Source organism: Bombus vosnesenskii, unplaced genomic scaffold (genome assembly GCF_011952255.1).
Source record: "Bombus vosnesenskii isolate JDL3184/JDL3185 unplaced genomic scaffold, Bvos_JDL3184-5_v1.1 scf7180000013262, whole genome shotgun sequence".
Classification (NCBI taxonomy): Eukaryota; Metazoa; Arthropoda; class Insecta; order Hymenoptera; family Apidae; genus Bombus; species Bombus vosnesenskii.
Genome location: NW_022882922.1, coordinates 421,992 through 443,369, shown reverse-complemented (window position 1 = coordinate 443,369; position 21,378 = coordinate 421,992). Strand labels below are relative to the sequence as shown.

At 33.2% G+C, this 21,378-nt stretch overlaps 2 protein-coding genes and 1 long non-coding RNA gene across 4 annotated transcripts; 2 read left to right on the top strand and 1 right to left on the bottom strand.

Moving 5' to 3' along the window:
- Positions 1 to 29: 29 nt before the first annotated feature.
- Positions 30 to 10,658, top strand: LOC117242243 (eukaryotic translation initiation factor 4 gamma 2). Of its 2 annotated transcripts, XM_033508867.1 has the most exons (8): positions 30 to 141; positions 5,945 to 6,056; positions 6,186 to 6,402; positions 6,485 to 7,421; positions 7,502 to 7,639; positions 7,894 to 8,783; positions 8,989 to 9,291; positions 9,585 to 10,658. In XM_033508867.1, the coding sequence occupies exons 4-8, from the start codon at positions 6,524 to 6,526 to the stop codon at positions 9,690 to 9,692; spliced, it is 2,337 nt and encodes a 778-aa protein (XP_033364758.1). In that variant the 5' UTR covers positions 30 to 141; positions 5,945 to 6,056; positions 6,186 to 6,402; positions 6,485 to 6,523; the 3' UTR covers positions 9,693 to 10,658. The 2 variants fall into 2 exon arrangements, with proteins under 2 accessions (XP_033364758.1, XP_033364686.1); XM_033508795.1 differs by lacking the exons at positions 30 to 141; positions 5,945 to 6,056 and having other exon boundaries at positions 6,175 to 6,402.
- A 4,219-nt stretch (positions 10,659 to 14,877) lies between these two features.
- LOC117242817 (V-type proton ATPase 16 kDa proteolipid subunit) lies at positions 14,878 to 21,102 on the bottom strand. The gene is made up of 3 exons (XM_033509820.1): positions 20,751 to 21,102; positions 18,470 to 18,659; positions 14,878 to 17,931 (listed from the first exon to the last, which is right to left on the bottom strand). The coding sequence occupies exons 1-3, from the start codon at positions 20,833 to 20,835 to the stop codon at positions 17,727 to 17,729; spliced, it is 480 nt and encodes a 159-aa protein (XP_033365711.1). The 5' UTR covers positions 20,836 to 21,102; the 3' UTR covers positions 14,878 to 17,726.
- Positions 20,180 to 20,948, top strand: LOC117242873. The gene is made up of 2 exons (XR_004495343.1): positions 20,180 to 20,598; positions 20,678 to 20,948. It is a non-coding gene; the product is annotated as an uncharacterized LOC117242873 (long non-coding RNA).
- Positions 21,103 to 21,378: the final 276 nt, after the last annotated feature.

Sequence of the window (21,378 nt, the reverse complement as noted above, 5' to 3'; positions counted from 1 at the left end):
TAAACCGACTAATAAGCTACTTTCCTGCGGGACTACATGTTAGTCGCATGGCGGACATTGGCTTGACAAGACGTACGGTACGGAAGTTCCCGAGTACGACCGACTGATTGCGAAAGCCTTCAGAAACAACAACCGTCGGCCGTAAGTAAACGCTATTGTGATTTCTCATCGTTTTACTCGCAAAAATCATACATTTTCATTTGTCTGCCTGTTACTATAACCAATTTAATACTAGTTTACCACGTTGCGTGTATTTTCTTCATAAAAAATCTGGTTAAAAGTTGGGAAATTTGATAGAATTTTCTCGAGGGTTGCTTTCGAGTCAATACAGCTCGTACATAGGTCGTGCGTCATGTCGGTTCCGAACGCATCTTCCGTTCCGTCGACTCCCTATCATATTTTACATATTTCATATCTTGTTCTAATTCCAATTTTTTTCATTCGATCGACTAGTTCTCGTTTGAATAACGGCAAAATTAAACAATGCACGAGTGGTAATTGAGTGTTGTTTGCAAGCACCTACGCAACTCCCTCCCACTTTTGACATTTTAATCGGTGTGACTTTTGGTGTAGGTTCATTCCTTTATCTTCTAGCATGTTTTATACACTTTTCAAGCTATGCACATCTCGCATTTTAATTAGAAGCATATTTTCTTTTAAGCTATACGTGAAAGCAAAATTTTCGACGTTTATAATAAATCTCCTTCCACCATTACGTTCTGTTGCCTAGCTTCCTTTTAGATGAATTTTGAAATTAGTACCTTCCTTTCTTCGATTGTTGGTTACTTTCTGTTCAGTTGCAAAATCGATTCGTTTATTTAGAGAGTCCTATGCACACTGCTTACGTCAAAGGTTTCTTTAACTCTGCCTTGTTCTTTTGCTCATCTTCGGATCAATCGGCTGTTTCTTTATTGTTATAGGAATTTATTAAGTTCACTTATACTATCGAAAAGCCATTCTTGATACGCATAATTTTATGTAAATGCAAGAATTTATTTTAGTGAACTCAATTTTATTTTGCTATTCTACAACCCCTTACAAATGGGGGTAGTGCTCTGGTTCCTACGCCCATATTGGCCATATTTTATCTATATCATACTTCAAAAACGAAGATATATTTTCACGTAGCTCTTAAATTTTATTGGCGGAAGTAATAATTCCGGTAAAAGGATTAAAACATTAAAAGCTTTTTTATTCGTTGAAAAAAAGTGAAGTTGGAATGTAAAAATTAACAGGGTTAGTCGTTTCTTAAGAATTTCTTTTAGAAAAATAAACTTAAGAATTTTTCTAGTGATATATTCTAGAATAAGTTTGAGAAAAAAAGTGATCGTTTCGACAAATTTTTTGCTGTTCGATACACTTTGATACATTCGTTTTGTGACGGATATGGAGACAGACTCTTATAAACATATGTATGCATGGAGCACACATACGTATTCATCGATCAATGTGCACGTATACGCATAGGCGTCACGAAACCAACCAGCCGTACACTGTCATGTTTCTGACGTTCCGCTGGAATTTTTGTACATATATGGTCTAAAATTTTCGATTAAGATAGATACTTTTCATGTTCTTCATTTTATATATTTAAAATTATAATGTCGTTCCTTTGGTAGATTTTACATTTATAATTCATTTATCTTTCTATTCATTGTTGTTCATTGTTGTATGCTATGGTTGAACAAAGAAACTACAAAATGATGTCATACTAATAATATATTGCGTTATCTTCCTAACAGAGAACGAATTTTTATAATCGTTTTTATAAATTTCGAATTTCTGCTTACTTAAAAAAAAGCATTTCGTCATAATACTTGAGCAAGTGATCTTCAATTTCATTTTTGGTTCATTGTGTTTTTCTCATTAAAGATTTTTTGTTAATATATCAATACATTGTTAATATATGTGATTTCTTTCTTCAAATTTAAGTTAGAATCTTTTCTATGATCAAAGTATCTTTTTTGTTAAAACGAAAACTAAATTAGGATATAAAATTCGAAGATTTATAAGCATAATTCGGTTAGAATCAATTTTTAAATAAGAGTATATGTAATTCGTTCAAAATTAATTTTCGTTTCAATGTGAAAAATTTGCCACCTCAGTTTCTATAATGCCATACTAACGATCCAGAATTCTAACGATTACAACCTCGAAACATTTAATACTTGGGGCAGAGCGTGTTACAACATGCGCACCCGTGGCGAGCGCGTTTGCTGTGCGCCTTTAAATGCTCGGCCATATGACTGTTCCTATGTCGGACGTGTGACGACCGTATGTGGCCTCTTTGTTACACCAAACTTAAACGCTTATCGTACTATGAATAGACGTACTGATTTTCTTTCAGCTGTCCACTTTGTGCGGCTAATTTGCACTTCGCCACGTAACTATGTCACTTGCTAGAAATTTTTGGTAAATTCGGCATCTGTGTTTCTGTGCATGTGCTAATTATGCGAATCATAAAAACGATCGTGAATGTATAAAACAAAATTACAACTCCCCGGTAATTAGATTATAGTTGGAATGTCGAGAAATTTTTAAATTACATGAAATTCATTAAACAATGAGATGTTAAGTAATGTGCATTGTCATGAAAAATTTTAGAGGCAAGGAATTTTGGTTTTTTTTTTTTGTGTAATGCTATTTCTCTAGCGATTATTGTTTATAATGTTGGTAGTATTACCATAGATCTATTTGCTATTTCTTTCTTTCTAGAAACATTTTAGAATATTATTAACGAGAAAATATTCTCTATAGAATTTGCTTTAAGTGTTTAGTGAAAAATTTCATTTAAATTAGAGGTACTTCACTTTCTTTTTCCTACAATCGCTGATCTTATGCGTTATCGGCCTTCAAAAGTTGGCAACCTTGTTCTAACTCGTGGAGTGCAGCCGTCACGGCGCATCAATGACGTGTCATGAGGAAACAGAATAATGGAGTGTCTGAAGTATTCAAAGAAGGATAGCAACTGCTCGATCTGAGTTTCGTTGCTATCTCTTTGTTTATTGTTAGCACGTGGCTCCACTTGTATATAATTATTTTTTAAGGCCTCGTTTAACGTAGCTTTACACTATGCATTGTTCAAAATTGTTAAAAATGTTACTGTCCTCACTTTTATTTATTTAATTATATTTTCATTAGTAATTTTAATTTTATTTAGGGGAAAATACGCAGTATAAATTATTACAAGGTAATAGCTATTTTGGTAAACATATTTAAAGACATTACAAATTTTGGATTATTTTTTGCTTTATTTTACGATAATAACATTCGTAGATATACTTATGACATATTCAACTTGGCATGCGCTGTAGCTTCAAAAACTATAAAATTGGTATAACTGTTTCTTTGCAATCTTGAACTTCCGGTGTCATAGTCCCAGAATTCCATAGACATTTAAATCATAGAATGCATTATTTTTATGATGCATTTCAATACAAGTTTTGTATACAATTTACGATGAAATTATCAATATTTAAAATTATTATTGAATTATTACACAAAAAAGAAGAAAATTGCAGAAAGTATTTGATTATAGTTTAATTACATATTTGTAAAATTATTTGGATATAGTACTTCGTTTGTCATGTCCAAATTGAAATGTTCGGTAGATATTTAAATGCGTATATTTAAATTTAAACAAGATAAATTTAGAACTACTAAGAAATTTCAATTGTTATTTTGGTAATCGAACAAGTCAAAGTGATTGCCTTCCCTAAACCTTCGTGTACTTGTCTGACAACGAAAGTAATATAAATTTAAAAGGAAACGAAACCAAATACCGGTTTAATGCACCAAAGAAATTTTCAATGTCGAAGCATGTTGCAGATAGCGACCTTCGTCGTGCAACCCAAAGCAATACTTTTTAAGTCACAATATATGTATGTGTAAGTACATACATATTCAATGGTATTTAGTTTCCGCTTTTACCGAGCGAGAATTTTTGTAACCGTACATTGATATTCCAAAATTACATTGTTCATCCAAATTTTCCTAAAAATCATCCAAAATAATTTACAGTAATATCGTATATATCTCCCATTTATACTATGCTATTACTGTTAACAATTTCAGTTTACTCTTGGAATTATTTTAATCGGAAAAAAAGCTTGTTATTTCAATACATTTATTTTTCATCATAAAGTACATTTATAAAGATAAGCAAAACACTGCGCAGATTACTCAAGTTTCATTTATCGCGTAAATTACCATAAATGCATGCAATAATTACACATTAAAACTCAAATTTATACATGTATATTTGTCTGACAATTTTTGCACATACTTCTAATTATTATAGATTCCACCTTTTTCATCTTGTATACAGAGAGAAATCTCTTTCATGGTAAAAAAAAAAGAAAGTCTATAATACTGCGATTCAAAGAAAAAGAACATTGCACAAAGAACCGTACATAGAATTGATATTGGAATCTTTTCTGTTCTCGAGATAAAGCTATTCTCTGTTTTCCTCCATCCGGTAGCATATAATTGAAAACAGACCGAAGGTTTTCCAGTCATGCACCCTAAATACATGGATCGCTTAGTAGAGGCGGTCAAAGGCGACCTTAGTCGAAGTCAGGACGAAGTTGTCCGACCTCGCCCGATCATGCTGGCGATAGAAGCCGAGATCGGTCGAGGTGAGACGACGAAAGGTTCATTGACCGTCTGACCATGAGCCGCGCCCCACATACGATCCTCTCCACGTTTATCGTCCACGGCTTTTGGTTGTTTTGTTCGTAACCGATACCTCAAGATCAAAGCCGTTTCCCTGGAGAAGGTCCTCGTCCTGCCCGTTGAAGACCTTCACTTGTGAGCGCAATAAGGCTGCACACTGTTAATCCGTGCTTCCTGCCGTTAGAAGTCTTATTCTTACAAGTAGACTGTGGATGTTTATGCATCTATAGGAACCTTAAAGCTCCAGAAATTCACATAGTATGCAAAACTATAGTTTATTCAAAGTATAATAATATTTGCTGTAATATTTAGTAAACGAAATAAATTTTTGCTTTAGATTCCATTTCTTTAATTGCATTCCAAAAAATAGAAATTTACATAAACATCTAGCAGCCTACTTATAAAGCAATTGATATTTTGTTATTATATACAATAGATGGAAGAAAAGAAATTTAATTTTATTCTTTTTTAAATTTGTTTTGTTGTGATTTTGTATTTTACATGTTACTTTATGCTCGGTTTCTATTTACTTGACTCCAAAATGATGTTTATTATCAGAAGAGAAATAAATAGATGTTTGTGTTATGTTTTTATGATTTATTAATTGTTGGACAAGAGTGAATGTTTCTCACCCATTTTGCATAATCATATTTAGTACTACAATGTTGAAATGTAAAGAAGAAAAAATCTATGTTCCTTTTTCTTTACAAAAATTGTATGTGTTTGAAAATTTAATTTATTTTTGGAAATAAACTTGCATTGTACAGTTTACATGAGTATTATGTATTTAATGTATTGATATTAGTAAATTCTTAAAAAAGTAGGGTGTTCTTTATTTGGAAAATACTTTTCAATTGTTCTTTTCATAAATTTATCCCTCCGTTTGAGAAGTCTTTCATAGAAACATTTAATTTATAAGATATTACATAATGATATAATTACCACATAATAATTTGATGACAATAGTATAAAATTCATTAAATATATTATAGTACACATAGTTCAAAGATTGCTTAGATTTAATGGAGAAATAATAGGAATGCATTTTGTGCAAAGAGATAGAATTATAATATACTTCTTCAGACTGCACACGATAACTTGTACTCTAAGCATCCCAATTGCATGTGTGTTAATACATCATATTTTTGCATCATTAGGTACAAAAGGCTGCGATATTAATAGTCAAACATGGATGGAGTAGCATGCGTGTAAGCAATAAATTATTGATGAAATGACAGGTATTCTTATTGTAATCTTCTTTTTGTTTCAGCTTCCTAAAGGAAGATCTGTGTGCTGTGATTTATCACTCAGGGGGCCGAAACACGCGCAACAACGGACAACCCCACAGGACCGGGGGGTGCTTCTCGTGTCTCGGGAGGAAGGTCAGGGTCTAGAAAGTTACCTTGACTGTAACAGTCATACACGAGCTGCTTCTTTTTACACCCAATCAATCTTCTGTGTTCACTGTTATTTGTAACACACTGAAATTAAAAAAATTCGATGCCTTCCAGGGACGATATTCGCTCCCTATCCGCTGAGCAACGCTGGATCCCTCCTTCAACTGTTAGACGCGATGCACTCACCCCAGAAAGCAGAAATGATCTCATCTTTAGAAAGGTGCGGGGTATTCTTAATAAGCTTACGCCGGAAAAGTTCGCAAAGCTGAGCAGCGACCTGCTCAATGTTGAGCTTAATTCTGATGTGATTCTCAGAGGTGTCATTTTTTTGGTAAGTAGATGATAAGTGCTATAATATGTAAAATAAAATCAAAATCTGTATAATTTAATATTTATTACCATTACAATTCTAGATCTTTGAAAAAGCACTTGATGAACCCAAGTACAGTTCTATGTACGCACAGCTGTGCAAACGGCTGTCTGACGAAGCTGCAAACTTTGAACCACGAAAAGCACTCATTGAAAGTCAAAAAGGCCAAAGCACATTCACAGTTCTTCTTCTTAACAAGTGCAAAGACGAATTTGAAAATCGTTCAAAGGCAAGCGAGGCATTCGAAAATCAGGATGAACTTGGCCCAGAGGAAGAGGAACGCCGACAGGTGGCTAAGCGCAAAATGCTTGGTAACATTAAATTCATCGGAGAACTGGGAAAATTGGGAATCGTATCGGAAACGATTTTACATCGTTGCATCCAGCAACTATTGGAGAAGAAAAGGCGAAGGAGATCCAGGGGGGATACTGCCGAGGATATCGAATGCCTTTGTCAAATCATGCGTACCTGCGGCCGTATCCTTGACTCGGATAAAGGCCGCGGACTTATGGATCAATATTTCAATCGTATGAACTCCTTAGCTGAGAGCAGAGATCTTCCTCTACGCATCAAGTTTATGCTGCGTGATGTCATTGAGCTACGCCGTGATGGCTGGGTACCGCGTAAGGCTACCAGCACTGAAGGTCCAATGCCAATTAATCAAATTCGCAGTGATAATGAAGAGTCTTCGAGGGGAAATGGCTTCCATAGACGTGAGGATCGCCTCGGAGCTGAATTTTTAAGAAAAATGGGACGTAGCGGATTAGACATGGATATGATGGGAAGTATACCATTGACTTCTCCATCGTTCGGCATGCCATCCCCATTCAGCCCTAACGGATTCTCTGGATCTTCCGGGGTTACTTATGGCCGTCACAATCAACGTAACCAGCCGGGTTACTATCAGAATCGTAACCAAAACAACTATCAAGGAAAACACAATCAACAGCAACATAATTCACCACAAAACTTCAATAACAGTATGTATTACTTTATTAAATGGTAATTTATTATTAAAACACGTACGTCTTGCTAATGAATCTGTTTCATTGAATTACAGATAGCAATAAAGAACAATTACGCTTCAATAAAAATAAGATGTTGATTGGACATCCAGAAGAAGTATCACTAAGACCATCAGCTAATTCTATGATGTTTAAACAAACCAACATCAATCCCAACCTACCTCTCAACAGTGGTATGTATTTTAGTTAATAAAATATTATTTAGTTTTGCTAATATTAATTTTTCAAATGCTTAGCGGTAACTGTTACAAATAATGTATACACATAATTTGGTTGAAAAAGATAATAACATTAACATATGGTTCAACCAAATTCATATTCTTCTACTTAAATAATCATATCTAATTTAGATGTTCAAATTTAACATATAAATGCTAATACGCATGGCCGCATACAGACAATTTCTAATTATTATTTCAATTAATAGATCTGTTCACAGGACGAGCATCGGAATTACCTCTTCTACGTACTAGCACATTAAAACCCAGCTCGCCATTATTGCACAAGGAATTGTCACCAGCAATCGTAATAAAACAAGGTCCTGTAGATAAACGAGAAAAAGCTCGTGATAGAAAGGACAAAGGAACCTCTAGAGAAGAGATACTGAAAAAAGTGAACTCTTTGATGGACGATCTTGCTTCTCATACGAATATACAGGACGCAATAACAGCTTTTCAAGATCTTAAAATACCTGAACGATTTTTACGTCATGCAGTTTATACGTTATATTCTAATACATTAGACCGCGGAGATTCTGAGCGTGAACTCGCAGCTAAACTTGTAGTTGAATTGGAGAAAGCAGACATGATTACCGTACAGCAGATACATGAGGGATGGAAAGAACTAGTATCCAATATTCCAGAAAAAGAGAGTACTGTGCCTTGTGTAGCTTCTCACGTTGCCTTCTTAACAGCCAAGGCTATTGTGGATAATTTAATTCAATTAACCGATCTGGTTGCTGTGACAGAAAACGGTCAGCATCATCCGTTGTTTTTACTTACACTTCAGCAGTTACATAAAAGCCAAGGCAAAGCAAGACTCACACAGATCTTTAACGAGAGCAAGGTGAATCTTATTAGCCAACTACCTGAAGCAGACAAAACAAAAGAGAGACTTGCGGAGATCTTGGAGGACAGAGAGTTGACTTTCCTTTATCCACTTCTTAAGATCCAGGGAGATATATGGCGTCAATTAGAATATGACCCAAATCCTAATACTCTTTACAAATGGATCAAAGAAAAGCTAGAACCTTCGCATCATTCTGATTCAGAGTTTATTAACGCATTGATGAACGTTCTTCTGAAATACATTACACATGTTAGTATAAAAATTAATTAAAATCGTTACTTTATGTTACTATATTTATTAACTACGTATAATTTCTTTTTATACTTTTATTAGTATTGTATCAGTATTTAAGTCATTTTGTTGGTATTGTAAATAGTTAAAAATCTCATGTCCTCTTTTCCACACTTGATTTTGATATCTTTATAATTATTTCTATTTTTCATGTTTGTATTAGGAAACAATACTGGCACCTGGGGTTGATCCTTCTAGTGTAGGAAAATCAGTAATAGATAAGGAAAAAGCATTACTGGAAAAATATGCACGTTTGATGCGTTTACTCTTCGTCGATATAGAGTCTCAAGTGACTGCTCTCCATGCACTTCAAGCATTTTGGTTCTCGCACAATTTTCCAAAAGGGATGCTATTGCGATGGTTTGATGGACTTTATCGATTAGAAGTGATTGAAGAAGATGCCTATTTCAAATGGAAAGAATGTGTTACTGATGCTTATCCGGGCAAGGGTAAAGCATTATTTGAGGTAAATAGGACTTCAAATTTCATAATATTACATTAATATTTCAAATTTTATGTATGTTTACAAATTAGCACAATATTATACAGTACAATATGATCAGTATTTTTTATTGGTGAAATGCTCCTGTGCTATAAAAAGTACGCTTAATTGCATAACAATTTTTATGAAACTCTTGCCCAATCTTCTTAATACCAATATACTTTTTTTGTCTTTGACATGTGATTAGTAATTTATATCATGATAACAAACTAAACTTAAAGAAACATGTATTAATTAATAATGTTTAAATGGTGTAGGTCAACAGTTGGTTAACATGGTTAGATACTGCATCAACAGAAGAGGAAAGTGATGATCATAACGACGATGAAGACAACAATAAAAATTACAGAATGCAAAAACTGTGAGAACAATACGTTCTTCCGGTTACCTATAATTTGGAATAGGGTTTTGCTATCTATATTACTGGACCAGGCGGTTTCAGTTTACTAATTGAGTTGTCTCCATCTATTGCCACAAACATCTTGTTAGTCTGTGTCAAGCCCTCGTTCAAAGAAGATGAAGAAGACAAAGAAGAAAAGGACTTTACAATCATGTCCACAAAAAAAAAAAAATACGGAAAACATATAGTTTGCAACCCATCGAGTGGTTTGCAGCAGACTTTCTAAGGAAGAAGTTTTAGAATGTTTTAGATAATTGAATATTGATATGATTTGTTATCATATTGGGCCAGCAGATGTATCAACATTCGCCGCTGTATGAACATCGGTGCAGAAAGAAACAAGAAAAAAATTAGTCTGGTGATTTGTGTTGTCAAAGTTTTTGTCTAGTATTGTGCATGTGTCACGTTTTTGTAAGTCTTTTTGTCCGCGTCACCAGCGAGTCGCTTGTTATTTCTGTGTACCAGCTTTTACATTTATTATGAGGAATTATTATCTATTATTAACTATTATATTATTATTACTATTATATAATTCATCACAACAGTCGAAATACATCTACTTTTCCTAAAGAAACAGAAAAAGATATCCATCAGAAACAGAGGACTGACTCAGTAGTATAGTATATAAAGTGCGACTAATTAATTCTCTTTAAAAGGTAAAAAAAAAAGAAAAAAAATTGAGTTGAATTTGTAGATCTTGAAAAAACGGGAAAACACTGAGTCAAACTTATACACACACCAATCAACCAAACACCATTTTTGTCCATGTACCTATATTTGCTGCTCCATTAATTCTACTCTAAAATACTAATCAAAGCAACCAGCAGCCAACATCACAATTCACTTTAACGTAACATAACATAAAAAGAATTTAGTGACACGACTAAATCGTATTTAAAAATAAACATACCTTGGTGTAATTTATTACAGATGGCCCCCTGGTTGTTCTGTCGATGAACCAACAGCCACCTTACCTTCTTTTCCTGCCTATAGTCTCTCCTAATTAGAATTCTACGCATCGACATACAATATTTTTTTTTAATTAGTGCGTAACTTTCAGACACGATGCCATAAGTTCGCCTAAAAGAAAGTTAGTGCAATATCGCAGCTTCTCATGATCGGTGAAAGAAGAAAGCAGATATTATCAATTTAGAAATTAATCCATCGACTTTTGCTTTCCCAATAGCACATTCGAATCGAATTAATTTTGTTAAGCCTCCTTGTACGTAATTATTATTATACACCAATTAATTAAACATAAGAATTTGGATACTTTTTTCTTTTTTTAATTATTTATCAATAATATTCCAGGATAATGTACGTATCAAAAAAAATTGTTAATTGCTAAGTCGCCCCCTAATTTTTGTTGCCGTACTGAAGAATTTAAATTAAACTGCATCTTTCTCCCACCATGTAGTAGGTAGTTCGCACCCAGAGTGTCGTCAGTCCAAATACTTATGTTGAATCGATCATTGTTAAATTTATTTCTTTTTTGAATACACATTTATCGTAGGTACGCATTATTCACAAATTAATTGAAAACTCGCTCTAGAAAAATAAATTCATTATTCTCGATACGTTTAATTCAAATCGTGTGTATCAGATGTGTATTCATTTACTGTTTTATTTAATTCTCAAAGATAATGACTTAATTCTCGCTGCGATAAATTAATACTAATTTGAAAATATTCTTTGTACGTGGAATATATTTAATAGTGACATTAGTGTAATATTTTAATGAATATTTGTGGTATAATTATGTGTTTTGTTTGTTGCCTTCTTATTATGAACATGAAAAATAAGAAAAAATAATTATCTACATAAATAATTAGTAAATGATTAATATCAATAAGTACTATTCAATTTTTCAGCTGCTATGTAACATGCGATATTGTACTTCAACTTTATTAATTTATTTTTTTCCACGTATATTAATTATAAATTAATTGAAAATGAACAAAAAAAAAACAAATAATGCAACGTACGAATCATGTATAATATCGTCAGTATTATTTCTCACATAATGGACTACATTATAATCGTTTTTAATTGATCATAGACATTAAACTGATAAGAAATCTCTTTTATCTTTATCAATAAAATTTGTTCCTAGGATTATCATCTTTACGACTTTGTGTCTGTCGTTCTCTCTTTCACCATTCACTGTTCATTTTCACGGTTAGCAAAAAATTTACGAAAGTATTAAATTTTTTCATGATAATTTTCAAAAAAATTTCTTTCCTCATCTTGCATTAACTTCATTATCACAGTATATGACATTATTTTGTCGTACTTTTAAATTATTATTTAAATAATCTTATAAAAATATCAAAATGGTACTTTACGCCCTTTTCTCATTATTTAGTTCTCTCGATTACCATTGTTATACTCACATGATAATTTTAATAAATGCGTACAGTGTGTATATGTATATACATACATACATCCTCTTACTAACATAAGAATCTCTATTTACAATGACGTGTATTGCTTTACAATCTACTTTTGTATAAATCACGTTTATCTTCATCATCTCATGGACTTCTGAGACATCATGAATATTCTATCTCTATCGCATACTATATAATATAAAAGCGAACAATATGTATATTCAAAGATCAATTCAAAATTGACATACCGATTTTTTGTGTATATTTTGTTCTTCAAAACTATTCATATATATATATGTAATAGCGATACTATGTTAAATTCCGTGTTGACAACTGAATATATGTATTTCGAGTAATACATTTGAAAAAAAATATCATGTTATTGAAACGATATAAGTAGTAGATAGAAAGCATCATCTAATCGAGTTTATCAACCAACGATTACAACTCAGTGAATGTCCTGTTGATAATGGACATAATAAAAAAAAATTCTTTAATTGTAAACGCGATATAATTCGCACTATACATGTGAACGTTGAAATTTGTCAAAGAACATAATGAAGGAACGATGAGCTACCGATATTTCGACGATATCTCTTCTACAGCTCTTATAATGTTTCATGAATATGAGTCACCTGATATCTTTTTTATGTATATTTCGCGTGGAAACAATAATCGTACAGGGAAAAATTCTAATTGACCAAATACATGACTAAACTCGACTTTTATACGCATACTTGTCCATAACTTACGACATACGTAACTCATAAGAAGGCGTATTGATAATGGATCGTTTAATGTTAATCAACGCAAGAATCAAGATTTCTGTTTTTTACCTCCATTGTTACTTACCTCCTTTCCTTTCGTCACATATTTACGGCGATAAGGGTAAACGAAATTAAAGTTTTGAACGTCGAGTTGTCAACATTTTAATATACAAAATAGCACTGTTGGACTTGTAAAGCAAAATCGCTCAAAAATGATTCAAAAAGAACATTTCTCGTACCAATATTCCTATTTATATACTGCACATTTAGAGGTATATATACATATATTATATATATTCGATAATGAAAACAAATAATACAAATATATGGAGATACGTGATGATTTTCTGGGATTTTGAGATTTATCGAGAAAAAAACTTCGACTGAAATAAATAATTATAACAAAAACTTGATATTATACAAGAGAAAGTGCGTTCGGTGTATATTATTACTGCATGCAATATAGCATTACACGTGTTTGGCTCTAATAAACAGTGTTTATTTGGTATACGTGTAGAGCCTTTTTTGAAAACACAACTCTGCATACATATAAACAAATTATAGTTAACTATAATTCTAAATACGCGACGGTATTTCAGCAATTCTCTTTCTTTCTCTACGAGCGTTTCAATTTTTTAAATCTATATTGCTAATAACATTTACATTAAACTGATGTAACATATTATCAACTGCCATTAGTATATAGTATATATAAACGAAATATAATGCTTTTATCATATTGTAAAAAGTTATATCGAGTACATTCGTACAACGTTACTTTATAATCTTACCTTTAACAAATTTTGCTCATTCTTTGTTTTTTACTGATCCCTTTACAACAGACTTTCGCCGCGAAATCGATGAAACAAAAACGGATTTCAATGTTATCTAAAAAGGTATCGTTTCTAGATGTTACCTTCTTACGCGAATCCCGTTATCGTGTCGAGGACATTCGATAATCCAGTTTACATTTTGTAAAAGAACATAACTTGTCGCTAAACGTTATACGGCAAGTATGTGTGTCATGTATGTATACATAGTCTAATTGGCGTGCCAGCGTTTCCAAATTATGTGTATGCGTTCTATGGCACGATGCAAAACACTTTGTCAAATGAAACACAATGCAAATATAGGATATGTTTTAAAAATGACGCGTGCGATAATAATTTGTTCTTTTATTTTTGTTGTTGCGCGCGTACGAGCGGCCTCTCTCATCAATGATCCAACTTTAACGACTTTAATAAAACTGAACAATCGTCGCGGAGAAATATAAATATAATATAAGATAAACTAATCACAGACTCTATCTTGATATATTCTTTTTAAGGTATTTACATTAGCAAGGATCGATCATTAAAGCAATACTTGCTTTATATGTACTTTCGATACAAGTCAACTAACATTTCTCAAACAAATTATATTATATTATCTGATAAACTGCTTAACAATGATAGTTGTACCATTTTAAATGAAAGTAAGATGGGTATCGATTTATTTTAGAGTACGACCTGATTTTACTTCGGCTACGCAGCATATGTATATATATATATATACATATGCGCACGTATGTATGCATGTATGGTTGTGTGTACATGTTTTTAGGGATATGTGAATATATGTGTGTGTGACCGCATAGATAAAATTTCCTATCTGTAGAACAAGTTCGATTACGTAACAAATTTGCATTTCCCTTCACATGCAGTTTTAACAGTAATTTTCGTCCAATGTTAATTCAATTTTCAACGTTTACTGAATACATTACGTAAACAATCATTTATATTCACAAGCGAGGAATAAGTATGTTAAGATTGAGTATCCGATGAAATATCGTTTGATCGTTAAAAAAGGTTAAAACTAAAACGTTTTGACAAATCAATAAAACTATTCTTTCTTCTGTATCGTATTGACTTTTCTTTCTTTTTTCCAGCTACTTTTTTACACAAATTTTTCTTTATCTCATTCTTTAGGTTTTGTTTCTTTTTCTTCGAACACGTAAAACATCGAACAATGTTGCAGTGAGACGCGATTTAGGTACCAGTGATGTAATATAGAAAGCATGGTTCTTTAAATTGAATGGCAGTGATAAAAAATGGATCGTCATCATGCGTTTAATTACTCTTATCGCTAGTAATATAGTGTATGTATACAGCTAGGTAAATTTTCGATGATACACAAGTGAGTACTGATACTGTTTGTCCAAATTAAATTTTTATTAAACACGGTTTTCTTTTCTGTAACATCGAGGACGAATTATAACATAAATAATTATTATTGATCAGTATCACTTTTTTGCGCTCAACAATGAGTCTATTTTTAATATAACACTGGAAGATAGTACATGAGGGGCGGCGGCGGCGGTGACAGCGGTGTCTTTCCTCCATCTGCCAGTGCTCTTTTCTCATTTATTTCCCTTTCTTTACTTTTTGGGCTTTTTCATTCACTCTTCCTCACATACACTAGCATTCACCAGACTTCCTTTCTTTACCACGCACACACAACACACACATACACGCCTATTTGCACATCAATTTTTACTTTCGCTCTCAACTACACAAGATTTTTTGGTATACAATTAATACCCAACCTAATCTAGCCTAAAAAACTCTTTTTAATCGTATTGTGTAAAGCATGGCGGGTGATATATACATTGCACGGGAACAATTTATGATTAGATAACAGATGTTTCTTTCTTTTTCTTTTAATTATCATTATTAGATAGATAGGAAACATATTTAGGATGGCAGGAAGAAGGGGGAACAGAGGTAATTGGCGTAATATATTCGTGTGCTTTTTTGCATTTTGTTCGAATATAAAGTTGTGTTTTGTTTAAAGTGAAGATCGCTCTTGCGCTCTCTATCACTCTATCTTTCCTTCATTCTATCTCGTTGCAGAAAGCCACCACCACCGCTCCCCGGCTCGCATTTGCGTTTCACTTGTGTTATACTGCTAGTTACGAATTATTCACAAAAAATGTTCAATTTTTCTTCCATTTCCTTTACGCCATTTTTACTCCGTTTCTTTCTATCATCGTTGTTAAGAATTTGAAAAAAAAGAAAGCAATAGAATTTCTAATGCCTATTTGTTCAAAAAACTGTTATTAGCAATGCAATTTAATATAGGTATATTTTCAAGCGAGAATCAATCAATAATAAAAGGATATCTCAAAGCTAAAATTTTTTTCTCCTATTACTCGTGCATTTGTTTCTTTTTTTCTTCTTTTTCCGATCAGATAAATTCGAAGAAATGGGATTCGCATCTTTTTGGTTTCATGCGCTATTATCGTAAACTGAAATGGTTTTGAAATGTTTAGTGTTTTATATGTTTATTTCTCTCCCGGAAATGCGCCTACATGTTGAGCTTTGTTGTTTTTTAGATAGAAAATACTGCGCAGTCAATAAAATTTGGCAAGCGGGCGCAAAGAATTCTTGTCCTCGACCGTGACACGATATATTTATTACGGGGAGAGATGGTGGCCGATTAAAAGGCCATAACACATATATCAGAGTTCACCGTCAGCTCCTATAACAATGAACCTCCGAAAAAAGTTTCGTTTGCATCGTTTTTCAACCCCATAAATATATTTATTTAAAAACATTGTCACGAAAGAAAATGTGAAGTATCGAACGTATAATTTGTCCTTTTTTTCTTTCCCAAAAAACCTACATTTGTCGCGCCATTACAAGCGCCCGCTCGCCTGCACAAAACGAACTTAGTATGGAATGTACAAATGATTTTTTTCATCATTATTATCTCGTAACCCCTTTCTTAGGTAGTCATACATCTGCTGGAACGTATGGAATCTTTTTTTTTTTGTGATGTCTTAACATACCTTTCACTTCATTAACTTATATATATATATGTATATATATTTCTAATGAAACGTGAAATAAGTATGTTTACAGCTAAAAGAGGGGAATTACTGCTGGCCTATGCAGTCACCCAGAATTATTCAAAACCATAATAAGTGCAAATTCCTAATACGTCCAGCAGTCTCTGAATTGACTTAATACTATCATGTATCTGTCCATTTTCTACTCACATTCATTTCATTTTCCTCTCTAAAATTTCATCCCACATACTATACTTTGTGTCTTATAATTTCGATTGTACAATATCTACGTTCTTTCCTTTTTTTTGTTCAAGATATAGTTTGTACAACCATTGCATATTATGCTGTTTCTTACATGCAATCTTGCATTTTTTTTCCCACTTTCTGATTTAAATATTATAATTTTATGTAGACGTTTGTCGTAAAAGACGTTCATCTGCAATCTGTATACTGCCACTTCAATCGCGTTTAATATATGTAATTGTGCTAAATATTCTTTTATCATTAACAGTTTTTTCCTTTATACACTCAGTAGAGCCGATTATCTTAATTGATAATTCAATGTCAAACTACGCTACAAATGATTACTATACAGTGAAAGAGAAATGTTCGACATGGGATATTTGGGGTCTTTCCTCAGTGTAACTCCCTGTCGCCTGTTGCTTTTCGTATCTTCTGTACATACATCCTCTTCCTGCAAGACTGAATTATTTGTTTTTTCAATTCAAAATATTTAATCAATTAATTAGATTTTCAGCACTCTTGTTACTTGCTTGCAGCATTTTTCAACAATTATGTTATTTATATAATGAATATGTACTTATTAAATGCTTGGACTCTAATATATCAACTTGAATACAGTATTACAGAAGGATGCTTAGATGAGTCGATGTGAGTATGTATGGAAAAAATGTGTTTAAGTAAAATGTCGAAACAAGTCGTAATATTTTAATAGTCGGGGAGCGCTGTTGGTTGCAGGCGACGAGTCTTGCATTCCTGCTACTAAAATCATTTTACTTGGCGTACAAGTAGATGGCAACGATGAGACCGTAGAGACCCAATACTTCTGCGAAGATTAGAATCAAGATCATACCAACAAACAGGCGAGGTTGTTGTGCGGTACCTCTTACACCTGCATCACCAACAATACCAATGGCAAATCCAGCAGCTAGACCAGAAAAACCTACGGCTAAGCCAGCACCCAGATGAACAAAACCCCTAGTAAAAAGACCAAAAAAATCTCTTGTTAACTATGGAAGAGAAAAATGATTGATTACAAATGAAACTACTAACATTTAGTAAAGCAAAAAGAATTAAAACTAGGTAAGCCCCAAACTGATTAAGTAAGAATATGTATAGAGAAGCATTGCTAAGACTTCTAGAGCAATTAATTCATGTAGATTATGGTCTGTAACAATCTACCTAGGTATTTCTTAATACATAGAAAATAAACTAGAATACTGCTTGTAACATAATCAAATTGTATTTAATTTTGTTCGAAAATTATTTCTTTTAATAGCTACAACACAATATTTAGATAACTACAATACTTTTTATCAAATATATCAAAAGAACCAAAACATCAAATTAAACCTCAATATAATATGAATCTATGCTTTAAATATAATACTTACAGTACTAAAATACATAAAGAATAAATATAAATCTGTTTCCTATTATATAGAATTGTTACATTACTATTGACCTAAACTATTTTATAGGATATTTGAATAATTAAGTAACTTGTATAACATACTTGTACAGACTGTATTTACTAGGTTCTTCTAGACCACCAGCAATGAGAACAGCTACTACAAGGCCATAAATGGCAATGATACCAGCCATAACAACAGGAATGATAGATTTCATGATAAGTTCTGGCCTCATAACAGACATGGCTGCAATTCCTGTACCTGACTTTGCTGTGCCATATGCTGCTCCTAGAGCTGGAAGTAAAATAGATATCATATAAAAATAAGTAACTTTCAATTGCATTTATCAATTAAAGATTTATATTACAATTAAATACAAGATTCTATGATTATACAATACATACGTTTCAATATAATATTTAATAAAATAGTAAAGCATGGTTACTCAGACATAGTATAGAAGGTTTTATCCATAGTATAAGTGAAGCATTTTATACTTTGATAGATATTTATACATATCTATGTATCGAATGTGATATGAGATAAGAATTATCGAAAAACAACGAATGAATATAAAACGATTGGAATTAATATTATAACATGCGGTTATTTGAATATCTTTCTTTTAATAATCGTGCAACAAAATACATAATAAAAACTTTGACAGATCTCTGTGATGTGTCGACGATATTTCCTAGCCATCGAGCGCTATCGATCTCGTTTAATATTGATCTCTAATGAGAAGGTCACGGACCCATTTCTATGGCATTATTCGATACTGTAGCTATTTTTGTCGACATGTCTCTCAAAATTTTGGGGTTTTACATTGGTAAAAAGAAAAAAAGAAAGAGAGAAATCTCAGGTAATAGTCGTCAAATTATTCCGCTGTGACTGGAAATCGTCACATGATTCTCACGTTGGCAGTCACATGATAATCATGTAAGTCCCATCTCGTGAATAGGGGGCGTGGCACAACCAGAAAATCTCTTTTCTTCCTTTCAATTTTCATGATTTGATTAGCAAAAACAATTTTTGATTTCAGCAATAGAAGAGAGCAGCGTCCAGAGAAAATTTATTACACACACGCACACATATGCAACTATATAAGTCGTTGACAATTCAAACCGATCAACTTCAGTCTTTGAAAATTTCTTAACATTAGTATAATTAATTATTATGGTGACATAGATGATTGTCGTTTAACTTGCTTAAAACCAAAAAATTAACCTCGATAGAGTTGATCAGTTTAGCTTCTATGAGTAGCTCGTATATAGATATAATAAAGGAAGAATGAAAACATAGAGATGTTAGAGTATTCTGGACAAGTGGGATAATTCTGTTTGAACGAAGATCAGGATTTTTCATACATTCGAAGCTCCTCGTGGTTCTGATTCGTAGGTCAAGTTTTTCTCATGTGTTGCCGTCCATTCAAGACTGGCGCACACGGTAAAAGGGATTCGTATTGATTTCCTTGATAGGGACCCACCGACGACGCTTCAAAGTTTAAGTTTGCGCGCTTGAACATGCTTTGCCTTCCTCTCTCCTTTCTCCATTATAAGAGATTATCGAAAAAATGTTTTATCCAAATTTAAAACCTAAATCGATAGATAATGATATCGATAGTTGCATCTGGTGGAATCTTCCATCGATCCCCGTAAATCCTCCGTATTAGTTGCCTTCCATACCCGTCAACTCAATTCATACAGACTTTTATTCAAAAAGTATCCAACGAGGTCACCATTACGAAATAATACAGCCAATATCCCCCGGTCGTCCAAACGCGGCGCACGAATGTTTCTCTCGTAATGTAAAATTAAGCTTGTTGGACTGCATTTACGGAACATTACGAAATCCTAGATCTACGTGCCTAGAAAAATGGCGCTTCAAAATTGAATCTCTATCCTTGACATGTTCGGCGTGTAATTCAGATTAGAAGGCACCTGTATCGCAGACTAATATTATATATTACCGGATGACAGATTTGACACGGTATCAAAATATATTCACGAGATAGTGGAAATAGACGTTCATTCTCATTGATTGTTCTACGAATCTAGTTTTTTATCGGTAATGACTGAAGAATAAGATGAGTCATATCGTGAACGATTAACGAAATTAGATATTCCCTAGAGGGCTGTTACAACTACATAATAAAAATTTGTTAATCCATCGTGATATATTCTGTTTTTCCATACTTTATGTAGTTTGTAACAAAGAAAATGGCGTGCGTACGGTAAGAACTGCCAATGTTAAGAGTACATTTATTGAGCTACTCTCTCATCTATAATTGTGTCATATACTTTGTCATATAGAACATAAATTATTAAGTTCGCGCTCTCTTCAAATCAAGTGTCTCTAGAGCAATTTCAAACAACTGAAACTCACCAGAAAATATAATGGCTGAGGCGGCACCCATTACTCCGAAAAAGGGAGCATAAACAGGAGATCCTTCTGAATATTCACTGCTCATTTTGATGCGTTTAAGACTCGTAGGTCAAATCGATCACGAGTATTTACAGGTTGTCGAAAACGCGAACGTGGGATGAAGAGCGATCTTCACGCACTCACTTCGCTAAACTAGTGCCACTGTCAAATATGGCCTACCGTACAGGAGTGCGGGTCATGTGACGAGTGACGAGTGAGAGAAGAAGAGCCTGCCGAAACTCGGTAATGTCTATTCCCTTCCTATTGGTTCGCGACTGCGGACTACACCGTTCCAAGCGAATCCAGTCGCGTCTTTCATCTTTTATATCTGACGTCAGCCGTGCTATACGCTCTGTACAGAACCACTGCGCACCTCCACTGCGCAAGCTTTTGCTTTTCGGACCGCGTGACATACGTTTCCTTTACTTACTTATCTCTTATGCTAATTTCTATAATATACTTTCATCTAGAAATACAATGAAAATTGCTTTCGAAATCTCATTTATCCGTCCGACTTACCCTTACAACATTTATCATGCATTTTGAGGTTATTTTACTAAAATGTACGCAGACACGTGACTACGTTTAA